Source organism: Eumetopias jubatus, unplaced genomic scaffold (assembly GCF_037043125.1).
Source record: "Eumetopias jubatus isolate StellerSeaLion01/CBP00866 unplaced genomic scaffold, mEumJub1_p1.0 scaffold_14, whole genome shotgun sequence".
In the NCBI taxonomy this organism is placed as follows: domain Eukaryota; kingdom Metazoa; phylum Chordata; class Mammalia; order Carnivora; family Otariidae; genus Eumetopias; species Eumetopias jubatus.
In genome coordinates this window covers 59,206,298-59,224,342 of record NW_028274820.1, presented here as the reverse complement: position 1 = coordinate 59,224,342, position 18,045 = coordinate 59,206,298, and the positions used below count along the sequence as shown (strand labels likewise).

At 38.4% G+C, this 18,045-nt stretch overlaps 1 protein-coding gene across 3 annotated transcripts; it reads right to left on the bottom strand.

Annotated features, from left to right (window-relative positions):
• Window positions 1–5,945: 5,945 nt before the first annotated feature.
• On the bottom strand, window positions 5,946–17,635 carry CBX3 (chromobox 3). 3 transcript variants are annotated; one of them, XM_028119311.2, is made up of 6 exons: window positions 17,002–17,115; window positions 15,786–15,837; window positions 12,740–12,882; window positions 10,265–10,427; window positions 8,020–8,114; window positions 5,946–7,658 (listed from the first exon to the last, which is right to left on the bottom strand). In XM_028119311.2, exons 2-6 carry the CDS (start codon window positions 15,807–15,809, stop codon window positions 7,532–7,534), a joined length of 552 nt encoding a protein of 183 aa, XP_027975112.1. In that variant the 5' UTR covers window positions 15,810–15,837; window positions 17,002–17,115; the 3' UTR covers window positions 5,946–7,531. The 3 variants fall into 3 exon arrangements, with proteins under 3 accessions (XP_027975112.1, XP_027975114.1, XP_087874423.1); XM_028119313.2 differs by lacking the exons at window positions 15,786–15,837; window positions 17,002–17,115 and adding an exon at window positions 17,276–17,635; XM_088018297.1 differs by lacking the exon at window positions 15,786–15,837.
• Between the last annotated feature and the right edge of the window lie 410 nt (window positions 17,636–18,045).

Genomic DNA, 18,045 nt, shown 5'->3' with positions numbered 1-18,045 from the left:
TGTACCATTTTTAATTTGAGCCTGTTTGTTAAAAGGCATGGTGTTAATTTCCATTATGGAATTAGTTTGTCCCTGAAAATGAACATGTGTTCACAATCTCTGGGTTCTTCTCACTGCTCTTCCTTCCTTCCATTCCTTTCAGGTCAAAACAGTACAACAGGACCATTCTAGTCCACTTTTTTTGGAAAAAAAATATATGTATATATATATAGACACATATATAGACACATACATATATACATGCACACACACATATATATATACATTCCAAAAAAAGTGTGTGTGTATACACACACACACACACACACACACACACACACACACTGAATGGAGAACACAGAGTTGCTACTGAAGACAAATACGCTTTTAGTCAGACAAATGAGAATGGAAGGAGAAATTATCAGTTTCAAAAACAATGATAAGCACAAGGAGGGCTATTATAAATGGTATGTAGTAAATTAAAGTAGGCTTCATGTTTGTGGGGGAAAAAAGTGTACCTTCCCAGATCTATTTTATTCATTTAGGCACTTGACTCCCCAAACCACAACACTTAAAATTTAAAAATATTTAATTTTACTCCTCCAGCCTTAATATAAGATCCATATACTGACTTACTCTATTTTAGGGGTCTTTTTTTTTTTTTAAGAATTTTTATTTATTTGAGAGAGAGAGAGAGGGCACAAGTAGGCAGAGTGGCAGGCAGAGGCAGAGGGAGCAGGCCCCCTGCTGAGCAGGGAGCCGGATGCGGGACTCTATCCCACGACCCTGAGATCATGACCTGAGCTGAAGACAGGCACTGTACCAACTGAGATACCCAGGCGCCCATCTCCCCAAGGGGTTTGATCTTCTTTAGGCAGATCCTATTGGAGTTTTGAGTGGTAGAAACACTATTATTAAAGCCCAAATTTAAATCCAGGGCCCTCCGTTCCTCCATTGCCCTCTTCTAGGTGCCAGGGATACACTAGTGAAAAAGACAAATACGTGCCCCAATGACATTTTAGAAGAGGGAGAAAACAATGGTTGAGTCCTTCTCTGCTCTCATTTGCATAACAACAGCTGCAGAGAGCTGAGTATCCTATGTATGATAAGAGTGCAGTGTAATTTAAGAATCCTGTCTTGATTAGTAGATGTAATGTCTGGTGCTAGAAACTTGCTGAGCCTGACTTTCTGGGGAAAACAAGTGGGATTTTGGGGTAAAAGGGGGTTTCCTCTTGTGTTGCCGCTCTGAGACTGCAAGAAAGCTCCAGCATTCCCACTGCAAAACGTCCAGGCTTTTACCCCTTTCAGCACATCAGGAAGTTTCTATTACTGTACTCAGAAAATTTTCCTAGTGCAGAGGTATCAGATATCCATGAGAGTGAAACAGAGACCTAAGGAGTGAGGAAAGAGAGACCCATGGAGTGAGAAAGTAGAACAGGAGCCTCATTGTGACACTATGCTGGAAATGAATTCACTTTAAAGGGAGTCCAGCTTGGGATCTATCTAAAGGTTTCAGTTCCTGAACTACCAACATGCCTTGTTAAGTGGTGGCCTGGATCCTGAATGTAATATGTATCGTCTTGGGTTTACTAATCTCATTCTCAAATTCCCCAATGCCCATTCTCGTCTAGACTTTCCTCCTGCATATCTGCCCCTCATTTCCCTTCCCACTTCCCCCTTACTGCTCATCAAAATGGATTTGAGCTTTGAGACACCCAAAAGTGGCTTTGGAGCTCTAAAAATAACAGATTATACCAGAACAACTACTTCCGGATATTAAATTAGGGTGTTGTCAGTATCCAAAAAATGCATCGGGGGGAATGGGTAGGAGTTGGTGGATAGCACTGAGCTTGATCCTTAAAGACATTGAAATAAAGGAAAGAAAAAAGGTTGCTATGAAAGGTCATTTAATGTGAGTTTCAGTGTCCTTATTTTTCTCCTTCAGGAAGCTATATGCAGAATTTTTGAATCAGGATAGGTTTCATTTTTAAAAAGTGAAAACTCTCTGCTTTCATGGAACTACAAGAGCAGCTTTAAATATCAATGTTCCTGTTCTGCTCTCCTAAGTCAATTTTTTCCCCAACACTCAAGTTTAAGGAAAAGGGCAGATTTCAATCTTCATTTGAAAAAAAGAAAAGAGTTGATAGGAAGTTCTACAATGTTTCAGGCCACTGAAAATATTCACGAGAAGTTTTCTAAAAAGCAAGGACAAAGGGAATTTTAAGAAGATGCTTTCAAATTGGCTGATATTCTTTGCTTTAGTTATACATTTTGTTTATATAAAGCATCCACCTTTTTCTGGAAAGCACTCTTCTGGCAATTGATCAAATCATACTTCTCCACACATCTGGTTATATCTGATAGTTCCAGAGAGGGTATCTGACCCAAGCCAGGTCAATCAGAACTTGTGAACTCATGGACAGCAGAGAGAAAACCTCAAGTGTCACTTTTAGAGGCAGACTTGGGGATCTGGGGACTGCCAGCACTTGTTTTTGATGTGTGGAGACTGGTTCCATAGAGCCAACAGCCAGAGATGGCGAGTCTTGGGATTGTACCACTCCAGGGGCCCATTCATCTCGAGGCATACGGTGGAGACTGGCACTGACTTCACTGGTTGAGTCCTGGACATTCAGCTCTAGGTATTTTTCATGTTTCTCATTTAATCCTGAAAATCCCATGAGATAAATACCATTAGGTTCTCCCAGCTTTACAGAGAATTCTGAGGCATAGCTTGAAAGCTAAGAAACTCCAATAGCTGAGCTGGGGTTCAAACCCATGGGGTCAGACTCCAGAACCAGTGCTGTGAATCACATTATTCTTTGGTCTCTAGGCCAGTGAGCAATTTCCCTTATCAAAGCAAGTTTGAGTTGGTTATCTTGCACTTTCAGCCAAATTATGTAATATGTATTCATTGTAGGTATACTAAGTAATACACTAATCAAGGTAATCAAAGGAATACGTGCAAGTATGTCCAAAGCCACTTTATCTTTCTCCTCCAACTTGTTTCCCTTCCCTTTCTCACTAAATGACATTTTCATCCACGCAAGATGAAATGAAATCTTGGGAGTCACTCTGGATCCCTTTCTTCCCAACCTCGCATCACCTCATCTTATATCCCAAACCACTTTATTCTACAAACACATACCTGGCAGTTAAAAGGGACAAAACCTGATCTTCCAATCAGTCCCCTTCTCTTTATTCCCACAACTAATGCCCTAATTCATACAAATGGCCTTAACCTTCTTTAACCTTTTTGTGCCCTAGTATCTTCACCTGTAAAATGGGGCCAATCATACCTACCCCACATAGGGCATTTGAGGAAAATAAAAGTATGAAAAACACTTAGCACAGTATTCAACAACTGTTAGGTATTTCTTTTAGGAACTAAACCTTATATGTGCTCATGGACATTTTAATTGCTTTTATAGCAAAAACATGAACTGTAATGAAAAATAGTCTTCAGATGAATACGATTTCGTATTTTTGCACTTCTCCAGGTGACTTTTCAACATAAATTCTTAGCACACACACACAAAACCTCACCCCCGCAAAACCCAAAAACCTTCAATCCCCTCAATTATTCTCTATTAGCAGATCCATTAGGGATTGCCCTGTATCCGAAAAGTATAGCACATTACATACTACATTCAGAATCAACTTCCTTGATTATATCAAGTCAACTTTAAGAGCTTGAAGTTAAAATCTCTCTTGTTCAGTGAATATTCAAAGGTACAAATTCATTTATTCATCAGAACTAAGAGTTGATGTATCTTACAGATTACATACAAATACACATATTATTCATATTCCACTTCATATGATATTCTTTTGCTTGATACACAATTTTGGCTTAATAAAACATAAAAATAATGCATACTGTAAGAATCAAATATAATTTAAGACAGCCATTCAGCCCTGTTAAAACACACACACACACACACACACACACACACACACACACAGGAATTTTAAAGTAAAATTAAGCACTTCTCTTTATTAGCCTTCTAGGGAAATGTAACCAACATAAGCCTATGGGTGGGGTGTTTAAGACAAAACAAACCTGAGTTGTTCTTTGTGAGACGGAAATGGAAAATATAATAAAGCCCAGACTCATGATTTCCTTACATTTTTCTTCCCAACATATATCTTCATTGCCTAGTTAATTAAGGTTCAAACTTGAAAGAATAGGAAGACAGTATACTAACAGTTACCCCAAAGGAATACTTCCCCTTACCGATTTTCTTACCTTTCACTACCATCCATGTGGTTTACTACATTAATACCTAAGTTTATCAAGTATCAGGTCTTGTTAGAACCAAGAACCAGATTTCTGGCTTATAAACAAGAGATATATAATTTGTTTTCAAACACAAAAGCAAAGCACAGGGAAGGGAAAGAGTAGTGAGGAATCACGTTATTAAAACTTGAGGTTTTAAAAGTAGCTATTGGTAATGGTAATAAACTGCAGGTCAAAGTGTTCCCTTCTGTTCTCAATGGTATTAAAAACTCAGGGATCTTGCCACACCAATCAATACTTGTCCAGGTATCTGAACAGATTTCAAGCCCTTTATGAGAAAAAAAACTTGTTTTAAATGCTGACCAACATTTTTGTAGTGGCATATGGTTTTCTTTGATCCATAGGAGTAGGCAAACTTTGTTACCCACATCTCACTTCCTCAGTGGTATTTCTGTCCATCTTGGGGTAAAAAAAAAAAAAAAAAAAAAATCAGAAACCTTCATCACAATATCTAACAAAATCTGATTAGAGACTACTATAAAAATGACAGTGAAAATAAGGAAAATTTAAAAGACTATCCATACAACTTCAACTTCAGGATGGGAGAAATATTTTTAAACATGACAGAAAATCCAGAAGATGTAAAAACTGACAAGAGTTGACCACAAAAAAATTTTTAAAAAGGTGCAATCAATAAATCATGTCAAAAAATAGACAATGGGAAAAAATATTTGCAACACAAAAAACTTAGGTGTCAATATTCTCACTACAAAAAGCACCACCAATTAAAAATTTTTGTAAAATTGGCAATTTATAGATAAGGAAATGGAAATAGTCATTAAGCATTAAAAGAATGCTCAAAAAAGATAACAGACATGCCAAATTAAAACACAAAACCATCGGACTGGCTAAAAAAATCAGTATTATTTATTTATTTAAAGGATTTTATTTGACAGAGCAAGACACAGCGAGAAAGGGAACACAAGCAGGGGGAGTGGGAGAGGGAGAAGCAGGCTTCCCATGAAGCAGGGAGGCCGATGTGGGGCTCGATCCCAGGACCCTGGGATCATGACCTGAGCCGAAGGGAGACGCTTAACAACTGAGCCACCCAGGCTCCCCTTTAAGATCAGTATTATTAATTTATAGTACAAGTGGGGATATAGGATAATGGTGACTACTGGGGAGAGTAAATCACTGCAAGCTTGACTTCAGTGGTACATGGGAATCTGTATGTACTTAAGTGTTACTATACATTATATGTTAAGAACATTCACTACATTAATAGTAAAAAATGACAACCTAACCGGCTTACAGCAGTTGGTTAAGTTGGGGAACCATTAATACAGCAGCTGGCTGTGCTACTGAAAAGAAGACAAGGGAACAGATTTTGCCATTAGAGTCTCGAGAAGGAATCAGCCCTGCTGATACCTTTTCAGGTCAGTGAGACAAATTAGAGTTCTGACCTCCAGAGCTGATAATAAAATTTATGTTGTTTTAAGCCATTAAGCTTGATGCAATTTTTTACAGCACCAATAAGAAACATACAACATAATAATAAGGGGTAATAATAGTAGTATGTGGACAATACTGTTTCCAGAAATGCCCTTACTAAAGTTTAATATGGAGGCCATCAACTTCTGGTATCAACAGGGAGTTTCGTACCACCTATGAACCCATTGTTGAGAGCAGTGCTAGGTACATAAAGAGATAAGTAATAAATAGCTTAGTGTAGATAGGAATTAAAAAAATTTTTTTAATTGAGGTACAAATTGACACATAACCTATCAGTTTCAGGTATACAACATGATTAAATATTTATATATATTGCAAAATGATTTCCTTTTCTCTGTATGGATTTTGAAAATTAGTAGAAACGTGTCTATTACAACAGAATCAGTCCTATCATAACTGTTTTTCAGACAGCAGTTTCAACAAACTAGATTCTAAGTATCAAAATTTCATTTTAATGAAGCAGATTCCTCTTAGGCATCCCAAGAAACCAATTTTCAATTTTGTGGAAATATATATTCTAGTAAGTTTGAAACTCCTCAGCTCAAAAGATCAAAAACATGTACTCTAATGCTTTAGTGTTATTTACAAACATGAAGAGGATTCTAAGGTTGTGTTCCTACTCCCACTAGAAAGACAATCAGATAAAAAAAAGTCTAATCACATAAAGGAATATAAAACTATTTATTGACCACTGTTTACCAGTATTTACAATAAAGTAAACAATATACAGTTGGATAACATTCTGACTACAAAGTTACTGTTTTTCCTGGTTTCTGCTGAACCAGTAACTCAAATACTGAGAAGACTGAGCCTACATGTCAGGAACGAGTTGGGGTAAAGAAAATACATGCAGGTTAAGAATTTGGATTATACAAGTCTGTTCACCCATTTATTCCAACAGGTGCTAAATTGCCAACATCTCTAACCATCTGATTATGATTAGGTTTCCATGAACAAAGTCTTAGACATTCCATGAATCATGACCTTTTAGTCAATACAGCACAGAGATTTCAACTTCTTGAAAAGGAATGGTTCACTAGAAGGAACCTTTAAATGTCCATTTAACTAAGTTTTGCTTACCTAATTAAAACACACCAGGACTTGTCTAGTTTTGTCATTTGGGTGGGGAGGTTGTTGGTGGTGATAAAATTTTCCTTTCAGGGATCTTGCAAATGAACTTGCATTTATGACTGTAGATATGAATACGGATTCTGATATGGCTGCTTTTAAACTGTCCAATTTAAAAATCTGAAAGGTTAAGGCTTCAGGAAAAACTTCAGTTTAACTTTAAGTGATTTATTTCTTAAGTTGCTGAAAATGATAGCATCCCGGAAACACGGGCTTATCCATGGTTATAAATGCTGTTTTTGTTTTGGTGAATGTTAAAAAACAAAAACCATTTATGTATGTATTTTAAGTATACACACAAAAACCCCCTAAATAAAAAATCCAGAATGGTCCTTAGGCATATAGGAGTTAAACACAAATTCTGACTGAGTAACGACTATGAAGATTTCCCCCAACATTTAGAAAAGGTGTTCTCTAATGCAGGGGGATAATATACCATGGTCTCAAATACTTTTTTTCTGATAAAGGAAGCAACTACAGAAAGCTTTTATTTGTTCAAAGTAACCAGTGCTATAGATGCAAAAAAACCCCAACAACTCCCCCAATACTACTTCAAAACAAACATATCGAACTTGATTTTCATTAGAATGTTATTTCTTCACACTAATAAATCAAAAAACAAAGACCCGGATTTTATATATATATATAAATATATATAAAAAACAATGCAAACAATTATTGAGCTTCATCTTCTGGACAAGAATGCCAAGTTAGTCTCTCTTCATAAAAAGCAATTACAATCTGAGGACACTTCATATTTGCCTCTTTTGCCAGCACCAAGTCTGCCTCATCTGAATCTTTCCTGTTGTGAGGAAAAAAAAGTTCAGTCAAAAGTCTCAACTGTTTTTGCTAACTGCTAATCTTTCACTTAAATCATAATTCAATCAAAAGGTATTTAAGTGCTTCAGAAGCAGATACTTGTGGCTGTGTTCTGGTAACACTACATTTTCCAAAACAGGCTAATCTTTGCTTTAAAACACCATTAGCAAAAAAAACCAAACCAAACCAAAAACCCCCAAGCAACAAAAATCCTAGAATCATCCTTTCAGCAGATACTATCTAATGATGAAAACTATAAAACCTTTTCTAGATAAGGCTTCACAAATAAAAAAAAAAAATCTACTCTTACTTTAGAATATCATAGCGATCATCTGCACACTCACCACTTCATGAGAAACATTAATTCTCCACTGCTGTCCGTGGCACCAATTATTCGTTCAGGATCAAGACCTCTGGCAAAGCCTCTTGGTTTATCAGCCTGATTAAAAGATGTTAAATGACTCTTTACATAAATGTTTCACCGACTTTCCATATTGCAAACTAATAATACTAACTTCCAATTTGTTTTCATGAAATATAGCTTTCAAATGAAAAAAATGACAGGAGAAAGAACTCTTATTTAGCACTAAAACACACTGTAATTTCCATTAACCTTCCAAGAAAAAACAAATCCAGGTATCTAATAAAAGTATTCTGAATCTCAAGGCAAGAAAATAAATACCTTTCTTTATCCTAACACATCCGAAGACAGAACTGTGTAGGCACACAAATTAATCCCTTTATTTCTGCTAACTCATCAATAATTATAAATTCTTTAAAGTTAGTATTTCAAGTCACTTTTAGGAATTAGTCTAAATTACCCACAAATTTTTAAAGCATACACAAAATACAAACAGCCAAACAGTAAAAACTCTGAAACTCAGACTAATCAGTATTGTAATCGATCTGTGTCATAGGAAACCTTAAAAAATACTTAACATAAACCCATGGTTCTAAAAGTGTGGTCTGAGGATCCCTGGAGATCCCTGAGACCTTTAGTGGGTATCTGTTTATCTGCAAGGTCCCCTCCTTTCATTTATCTTTGACTTCAGAGTATCTTCATATGCCTCTACCAAACAACATTAAGACAGCAAATCAAATGCAGAATGTCTTAAGCTAGACACTGAAAAGATTTGCAAAACTGTAAAATGCCAATTCTCATTTAAAGTTATTTTTCATAAGTTATGAACATGCAATAGGTTTTGTCATTCTTAACTGAATACACAAATATTTTAAAACTTTGTTTTAATTTCTGATATAGTTAGAATTGATGATCATAACACATATAAATAAAAGTTCTCCGAGATTCTCAATATTCTAGAGTATTAAAGAGGTTCTGAGACCAAAAGAGTTTGAGAACTGCTTAGATTAAGAAATCCCTTCTCCCTACCGGACTTTCATATCAATATCCCAGGTTCTGGAGTCAGATTACCTGGGTTAGTTAGAATGACGACTCTAACCTTTACTAACTGTGTGGCTTTGGGCAAGTTAACCTCTGTAGTTCAGGTTCAATAAAACAAGACTACTACTACTGTCTGTCTCATGGACACTTTGTAGTATAAGAAATGCAAATTAAGTTATGTAGAACACTGCTGGGCACATTCTAAGAGCTCAGTGTAGGGTAACTACTGTTATTAAACAGTGCTTCTGTTGAATATATGGTTGACTTTCAATTAATGCATATGGATTCTTAACACTGTTACCTTTTTGCTTTGGCTGCTAAAGCATCCAGAACCAAATTTGTAGTCAACCTCTGCTTCTCATCTGGAAAATGGGGATAATACCTATAATCTTAGCAGACCTGCCATGAAGATTTAACAGGTTATCTGTAAACTACTTGGCATCTAATTCAGATGATCAAATTTTAAATCCAAAGACCTTATCAATGTTAGTTCCCAAGCCTAAATGCTAATTCAGAATCAGGACCTTTTCCCAAATTGCCAGCAGGCATGGTAAATAGGACAATCTGTTTTGGAGTTGAAGGTATAAGCAAGTAGTTGTATGTTTTGCCCAAAGCCACGGAAAGCCACGGCGGACACATTAGTGAAGCGAAGACTGGGTCAAAATACCCATGTAGTTAATGAACCAGCTGTCTCAATTCACACCAAAAAATATAAAAAAACCTCTATTACCAAAGATTATATACTTCAAAATCAAAATGTTGCTTGGCAATATTCTGACAAAACAAAGATCACATGTGAAAGTACATTCTGGTGGTCAGTGCCACTAACGGTCTATAATCAGGATGTGCTATGTGGATTGTTTTTACTGTATTGTAAGGGATTGCAATGATCTAATCTTTGTGTTCACTGTATTCAAGACTGCCAGTCCTGGATCACAGGAAATGGATTTTATCAGGGATCAAATCCACGAATCTACTCAAAATAACACTAGCACCATGATGTAAGTGGTATAAGCACTTATTACTGAACATTTATATGATGCAGGCTAAATCATGCCTATCCTTTTTGTCCTGAATATTAAGCATTATAAAATATTCAAATTCTTAAAAGTATCTTAAATGTATTTTAAAAATCAAGCCATCAACCTTTTACCAAGTCAGTCTGCTGGGCAGTATTTTATACTTACAGCATCTCTTTTTTTCTTTGATTTGCTATCATCAGATTCACTGTCAGATAAAGATTTTCTTTTTGTACCATCTTTTTCTTTACCAGCTTTTTGAGAATTAAGAAATGCTTCAATTAACTCTGGACAATCTAAATTTTCTTCAGGTTCCCAAGTATTGTCAGCACTGGGTTCGGTTAAAAAAAAAAATCAATTAAATATGATTCATGACCATTATCTACATTTATTTAACATATATCTAAAAAAAGATCTGCTGTACTGCAGATGCTTACCTTTTTCTCCCTATCCCCATTTCTTTTGATAAAATCAGCTTATACTTCCTGTGTCTATTTTCTTAGCCTCTAGTAAGTGGGCAGTCTGCTATATGACCTACAAGTTAACTATACCTGCTCTAGCAGAATAATTGGAACCAATTATTTTCCCAAGTTACACAGACAACCCACTTCAGAATTTCTCTGCAAAGGCTTTAAAAATGGATTCCCTATTCCCACCCCAAATTACTTTATCAGATCAGTCAGACTATGTCTCTAGTTGGGACCTTCAACACCATGTTTGAAAACACAAAAATTCTAAGGCATTCTATATGTGAGGCCGTATTTTCAACTTCTGCTGGGTGCTCAAATTGGGCAATGATAAAAAGCAGGGGATGGCAACCCAAAGGTCAAACCCAGCTTTTGTATGTTGGGCCAACTAAAAATGTTTTTCACATTTTTAATTGCGAAATTTCAAAATGACAATTATAGGAAATCAGGGCCCATTTGTTAGAACACAGCCATGCTCCCTTGTTTAACGTAGTGTCTACGGCTGCTTTTGTACTGTATTTGCAAAGCTGAATAATTGTGAGAGGTCTACAGCCCACAAAGCCTAAAGTATTTATTTACTACATGATTCTTTAAGGGAAAAGTTTAGCAATCCCTGATATGCCAAATGCCATGCCAAAATGACTACTTTCATGTGTTTTTCAGAAGGACTGGAAAGAAAACGAGTTATCAATTACCAAACGTGAATGTTAGATAATCCTACACTAGTGATACGCTAACTTTTTTTTTAAGACTCTACGCCCAACACGGAGCACGAACTCATGACCCCCAAGATCAAAGAACTGCATGCTTTACTAACTGAGCCAGCCAGGTGCCCTGTAAGCTTGCTAACTTTGTGCACCCTGATCCAAAAAGCCTTTAAAGAACAAGATAGAATGAAATTAATTTTAGAGATGATGGAAAAGAAAGGTAGTACTGTTTACAACTTGGGTCTTCTGATATGCTGAAATGCTAAAACTGGCCAACGTGAATAGAGGATAGAGGAGAACAAAAGAGTTGAAGCAGAGCCTCCATTTTGTAGTGTTACTTTAATTACAGACTTCTGTATTACCTAATACATACTGCACATGGTAGGTTCTCAGCCATACTAATGGCCTTAAGTTTGAGAGAAAGAGGGAGAAAAGGTGTTAAGTCTCTTAACATTTTGATTGGCTGGACAGAGACAAACAGCATTTAATGTCTCATGAGATTCCAAAACAAACAACAAAAAACCTATCACATGAAGGTGATCAATTCTTTGGCATACTGGTTACACCTAACTTTAAAATAGTTCAGACTTATTTTGCTTTGTTCTGCTATCTGTAGGAAATTTTTCTAGTGCCAAATTATGAACTTATACTATATACTTAAGCTCAACTAAGGATACTAGAAGGATAAAATAACCTTAAATCTTCCACTTAACTTGTAATTCCCAAATTGCTATAGTGGGGCAAGTAGTAGGTAACAGATATTCTGAAGCCTAATTATTTGACTAGCACACTCCCCCATCTCCACCAAGCTCAGAAAACCGTTGTCTTTCTCTACCTATCCATTTTCAGTAAGTCACTGACCACAGAGCCTTGCTGTTTTTGTGGTATAAGGCAGATTTAGCACATGATAAATGTTAAGTATAAAACTGGAATTTCTGCATGAGTTATTTGCAATACAGCTAACATTATAAAAATTATGAGAACAATTAGTAACAAGGAACATAAAGAACTAAGGAGCTTAAAAAATGCCCATGCCACTTCTTAAGAGATTAGGATACAGTAAACCTAGTGCATTGTAGAAGTCCTCGATGATAAGCACTTCTGTTCAACACCCACCAGTCTACCTTATATAGCTTCAATATTTTTAGTGTTCTCTCTATGTAAGAAAACAATGTCAATTAGATACTCTAATTAGTACAATATCTAACCACATTAAAATGCATTACATAGTAAACTGTACTCCTATAAATTTGACTCTCCAAGTCAACTAATTTCAAATGTGCTTGGTTACAACTGTAGGATAAGGACAGGACCCTTTCAAACAGATCTCAAAGTACCCTGGAATAAAGGTGTCTTTAAATGAAAAGAAATGTATGGGGAAAAGGATTTTAAAAACCCCAGACTAAAGGCAAATTTTAAATGTCACTTAGGTGCAGTTAAACATATAATAGAAGCACCAGATTCCTTACTCTGTAAATCCCTTCCACTTCAGGAAATACTCCACCTTCCCATTCACTACACGTCGGTCCAGTACTTTTTCCACCACAAATTCTTCAGGCTCTGCCTCTTCTACTTTTTTACTCTTTCCATTTTGTTTCTTTCCCATTTTTTGCTAAAATAAAACAAAAGAGAGATTTAAGAAACTTTTCTTTTTTCACTTTTGCATACATTTTAAAGGCTAAATTATTTACATTATTGTTGCATCTGACACCTATATTTTTACTTCTATATCCCAGGGCAGACACGTTCTGAAAAGATACAAGTCAACAAATAATCAAAAAGAATACTTAATTCCATTTTAGCTCAAACCTATTACCCACCCCCTTCCGGTGAAATAATACAATCAAAAACACTATCTGGAAAATACTCTTTTATCTTTTCCAAATCTAATGTCTTACCTAGTCTACAAGACCAAGTTTACTAGAGTTTGCATTCATTTTAAATACAATACAGCAACAAACTAAAAAGTATTAGAAGATGATACAAAGAGAGTAAATACTGAGACCTTATTAAGTGAACCATAGTCCCATTTAAAAACTACAGCCCCCAAACACTAACAACCCCCTTTCTCAATATAAACACCAATGTTAAAAGTCTCAATTATACAGAAAGAGATAAGTGCAGAATGAAAACATGGTTCAGAATCCCGAGATCAATTGTAGAGTCAACTAAGACCATGAATAGGTTAAAAAGGACACTATTATTGTTCCATAATCTCTGTATATAGTATTACAGATCACACAGAACAGAGTTATGTTGTCACTTGAAGAGGCCAAAATAATTCTCTAATGCGAAAATCCTTCTTTCTTGGTTTCTCAAGTGTTAAAATGGTAGCCAACGAAATCCACCTTAAACAAATTTTTAGGTTAGTTTTTTCTTTTTTGTATTGATACTATGAGAAAAGCCAAAAGACCAAACTAAAACCACTATTTTCCAATAACTCATGTTATGAGGACTGAAAGCAGATAAAACAAAAAACTGAAATGGTTAATTAGAAGAGACGAAGCGGGGAAAATCTCAAATGTTATGTTAATTTTAAAATAATTTCAGTGGAGCTATTAAAAAAAAAAATGTTAATTGCCTAGTCATTAAAGTCACCTCTCCACACAGCATACAAGAGGAAAAACAGCAGTGCCTCAAGCTTGCAAAAGGATGTTAAAATTAAAATTATGTAATTATTTAGAGGTGTACACACATAGAAAAAATAAAAATCCTCTGGAATTTAAAATAACCCAGCAAATATCTGCTTTTGTTGGATACTATCTCCAAATCAGGCCTTACAATTTTTTTTCTTCTTATAATTTTCATTAGTCAAGACACTTGGGTATTGCAATCAGTCGGAGAGCTTTTTGCTTCTGTACAGTACAAGGAATGGTAGCAAGAGAAAAGAAAAACTGTTGTAAATAAAAGCCTATTCGATACTGATGCTGAATGATAAACAAATCAGCTATGTTCATGAAAGTAAGAGATTAACAGAATAAAGAGGATAACAAAAATAAACAAAGTGAAAAGAATAAACAATAAGATGAAAAAAAAACCTTAGCACAAAAAATGAAGTATTTACTATGGCACTCACAAGCTGGTTACAAGTGTTCACCTTTTTCTTTTCAAAAGAAAACTCACCCACTTTCCCACCTAAACTAACAAACCTCATCTCTTAAAATTAAAAGATTAAGAAAAACTTTCAAAGTTGTCAATTTATGATCCTTTAACAAAGAGTAAGATATTTTAAGTATCAGTTAGTTATGGACACCGAAGACTCTCAAAACTGTGTGCCAAAGCAACAGAAGCATCTATGTTTGCTTCCTGTATCTCTATTCATCTTCAAAGTCCCAGGGACAGCTAGTTCCTTTTCTTTCCAATACCTGAAGGTCACAGGTAACCATACAGTCAATTCAGTTATCTACACTTTGGTCTACCACTTACGGAATTTGAAGGACAATTCAGTCCTGAGGGGCCACAGAAGATGCTTTGTGTTTTTTCCATTGATGGTTTTGATGGGAATCATTTGTGCCACAGAATTTATATTTATTTCACCATTTCCCAGAGTATTTGAGTGAAACATGCAACCTCTTGATGGCAAAAATTAAAAACCAAACCTGCCTTTTTAGTGTGAAACCCAAGGGGAGAATATACAAACCAAAAACCAAATGTTTTGCTTTATTCAGATATTAACACTGACCTTTAATATGATTGCAATTATTGATGAAATGTGTTAGAATTACTGTGAGAACCATTAACTTTGAATTTCACGATTTTTATGTGACTATTTCAGTGTTTTCAAAAAATCTGTAACTTGATATGGCTGAAGATATGTATGTCTTTACACATTCAAAGAACTTTTAATGAAGTTTAAGAATGCAAACTTGGGGTTTAAGAAAGTGTAGAGGAAAAATGTAATTGCTCGCAAGATGCAGATCTACTCTTCTGTCCTTCCTGGACATATATATGATTTTATTTGGTATTAAAAAAAATGGCAATGACTTGAATTTAAGGCCTTTACGTATTTTACAATAATCAAGTTCGAAATAGGACAACATGAGCAAAGTAACTGAATGACCTTTGTCCCAATCCAGGTTCTTTAAACTTAACAATACTGAAAATACCTGGATTCTCTAGAATTCGTTACAGGGTGGCTTAGGGACTGTTATGCCAATGAGCAAGGGCTTTACAGCACTGTCTGTTTATGCTTGTAAAAATTCTTCCATGTTGCAAGTTTATTTTTATTTCAAGATAAAAATACTCCGTAAAATTCATTGTGTTATCCTCCCAAGATTAGGTTTCTCTAAATGGATTAAAACACTACTCAGCTAAGTCAGTAAGTACCGCAATGTAATGATTTCGTTTTTGCCTCTAATTCTCCCCATTACAACACTGCAGGGGAAGGGGGGGAGGAGAGGGGACTGGGAAATACATGTGGATGTAAATATCTCAACCACAGAGATGCAAACTTGTAATTTTGGGGAAAAAAATTTGAGTTAGATCCTTACATATTTTAGGTTTTCATTAACTTACCAATGTAGTTTTATTGGAGGCCATTTTTTATTGCAGACTTGAAGAGCTATTACTAGAAAAATGCATGACAGTTAAAAAGTAGTTTGCACGACACAAAAAGGTAGCTAACACAAGTTCTGTTTGGATTCCAACCCCCACTACGTATCGTATATTGTAAAACTGGTACTCAAATCCAGAGATGCAGATTTGAGATTCTGCGTTATTAGTTACCTATGTTTGCTGAGAACATCAGTGCTCTAACCAAGTGGGTCTAGAAAACCTTACTGGGTAGGCTGGTACCTGAGGCAGTTTTACAAAAGAAAAAATAGTAAATTTTTTTTTTCAATATATAAGTCCCGTTTATGTCATACCCAGCATTTTTAAGAAAATGGCCAGGTAATTTGGTTCGAATTCGACGTGATCACCCAATCACAACGGTAAATTACCGTGAATTTCCCCTCTAGACCTTTTAACAGTCCAAAGAGGCGCCTAACCCCAACTTGGTTTCTTGGAAACCCTCCCCCTTTCTAATCACTAGTTTAAAAACTGAAAAAGGAAAAAACCGTATTAAGATGTTTCAGTCCCATTTCGTACCACTTTTAAAAAAACAAACCACCTCTTCTATCCGCTCCCCGTTAAGCCCCACCCTGCTTAGCGAGGCCTAAACACCCGGCCCCCGCCCCCCACCCAGGAGCGCGGGCCTCGTGGTCAGCCCATCCGCCGGGAGAAACAAAGGCCGCGGCCCCGGGGCTCAAGGGCACTGCACCACAGGGCCCGCGTTGTCCCCCACCCGGCGGTAGCCACGTAACGGAGCGCCCGCCGCAGCCTCGGAACAGCGGACCGCGCTGATGCGGGAGAACGCACCGCCCTCACTGGAGGCCCAAGTCGCCGACCGAGGCCGTGAGGGGGAGGAGGGCCCCTCATCTTGATCGCGGATGGGGGAGGGGAAAAGGAAATGCGCTTTGTCTAGAAATAAGGCGGCTGTCGCCACGGCTCTCTACCCTCTCGAGGACAGTCTCGTTCTCCCCCTCCCCCACAACTAACTCCAGGCGCCGGCCCAGCGCCAGGCCAGCCGCGGGGTCTCCGCTCGACTCTCCGCTGCTTCCCGCCAGCTCCCCACTCGGGGTCGGGCGGGGAAGGGCGGGAAGCAGGGAACTGGGTGGGGGGATCCCTGGGGCGCAGGTGGTATTTTAAGCACCACCACCGAGTAGACAGAGAGAGAAAGAAAGACACCGACTTCACCGCCTCCGAGCTGCTCCGGGTCCCGGGTCTGCGGCGTCTCCGGCCCTGCGCGCCTCAAGCTCCAGCCACATCCGAGGAGGAGGGGGCTGGGGAGCTGCGCGCCGGGCAGCCGCTCGAGGGGGGTGGGGGGGGTGGCACCGCCCACGCCGGGCGGCCGCGAGGGGCGGGGCGGGCGGGCGCGCGCGCCCGGCGGGGGGAGGGGCCGATTGCCGCGCCCGCCGGAACCCGAGCCCGGGGCAGGTGGAAGGCTGCGTCGACGCTGCACTTACCGTTCGCGGCGTGGCGCCTGGTGGTCCCCGGAGGGGAGGGAGAGGGAAGTTGAGGCGAGGACAGTAACTGATCTTCTAGGCGGAGGCGTTTCTGCTTCGCAGCAGCCGCGTCTGGCGCCAAAACCCGGCTCCGCCCACTTCCTCGCCCCTAGAAGTGGGTGCCTCCAAACGCTAGGGGTGAGGGAGTGAAGAGAAACTTGCATGGGGAGAATTGGGAGCTAAGAAGGAGTGCCCCTCTGAGACCACCCTCTCCAAAGACCTCTCTTGAACCCAAGGAGTCGACTCCCAAAGACGTTGGCCAGGGTTAGGTTGGTGGAACGTGAAGTGTAACGTGTCGACTAGAAATCGCTTCGGGTGTTTCCGGAAGGGGCCGAGTCAGTCCTCAGCGCTGGGGGGGAGAATTAGGGGAGGGAAATCGCAAGGGGGAGGTTACAAAGATTATTCTGGCGGGAGCTCGGGGGCGGGGGGAGGCGCGGATTATTACAGGCTTTGCTGCAGGGACCACCTCCCGGGTTGAGGGGGCTGGACTTTAGGGCTGTGCTTTAAGCTCCTCCCGACAGCGTTAATTTCAAACTGCGCGACCGTTTCTCACCTGCCCTGCGCTAAGGCGGGGGCTGGACCCAATTCCGTGAGAGAGAAATACGCAGGACTCGAGCCTTCCGCAATTCACTGAGACCAGTTACGCAAGTGACGTCAAGCACTACTACTGGCTGCGAGGGGAGGGAGGAGTACGTACCTGGCGTAAGGAGGGCGTAGAGCGTTCCCGCCAT

What these genes read in the sequence shown, in the direction of transcription:
- CBX3 (XM_028119311.2), bottom strand. Translation starts at nt 15,809, where the DNA reads ATGGCCTCCAATAAAACTACATTG. An exon ending in AAGTGGAAGGGATTTACAGA is followed by an intron (nt 10,428 to 12,739) that starts GTAAGGAATCTG and finishes AACCGAACCCAG; the next exon opens with TGCTGACAATACTTGGGAAC. An exon ending in CAAAGAAAAAAAGAGATGCT is followed by an intron (nt 8,115 to 10,264) that starts GTAAGTATAAAA and finishes TCTTTTAATCAG; the next exon opens with GCTGATAAACCAAGAGGCTT.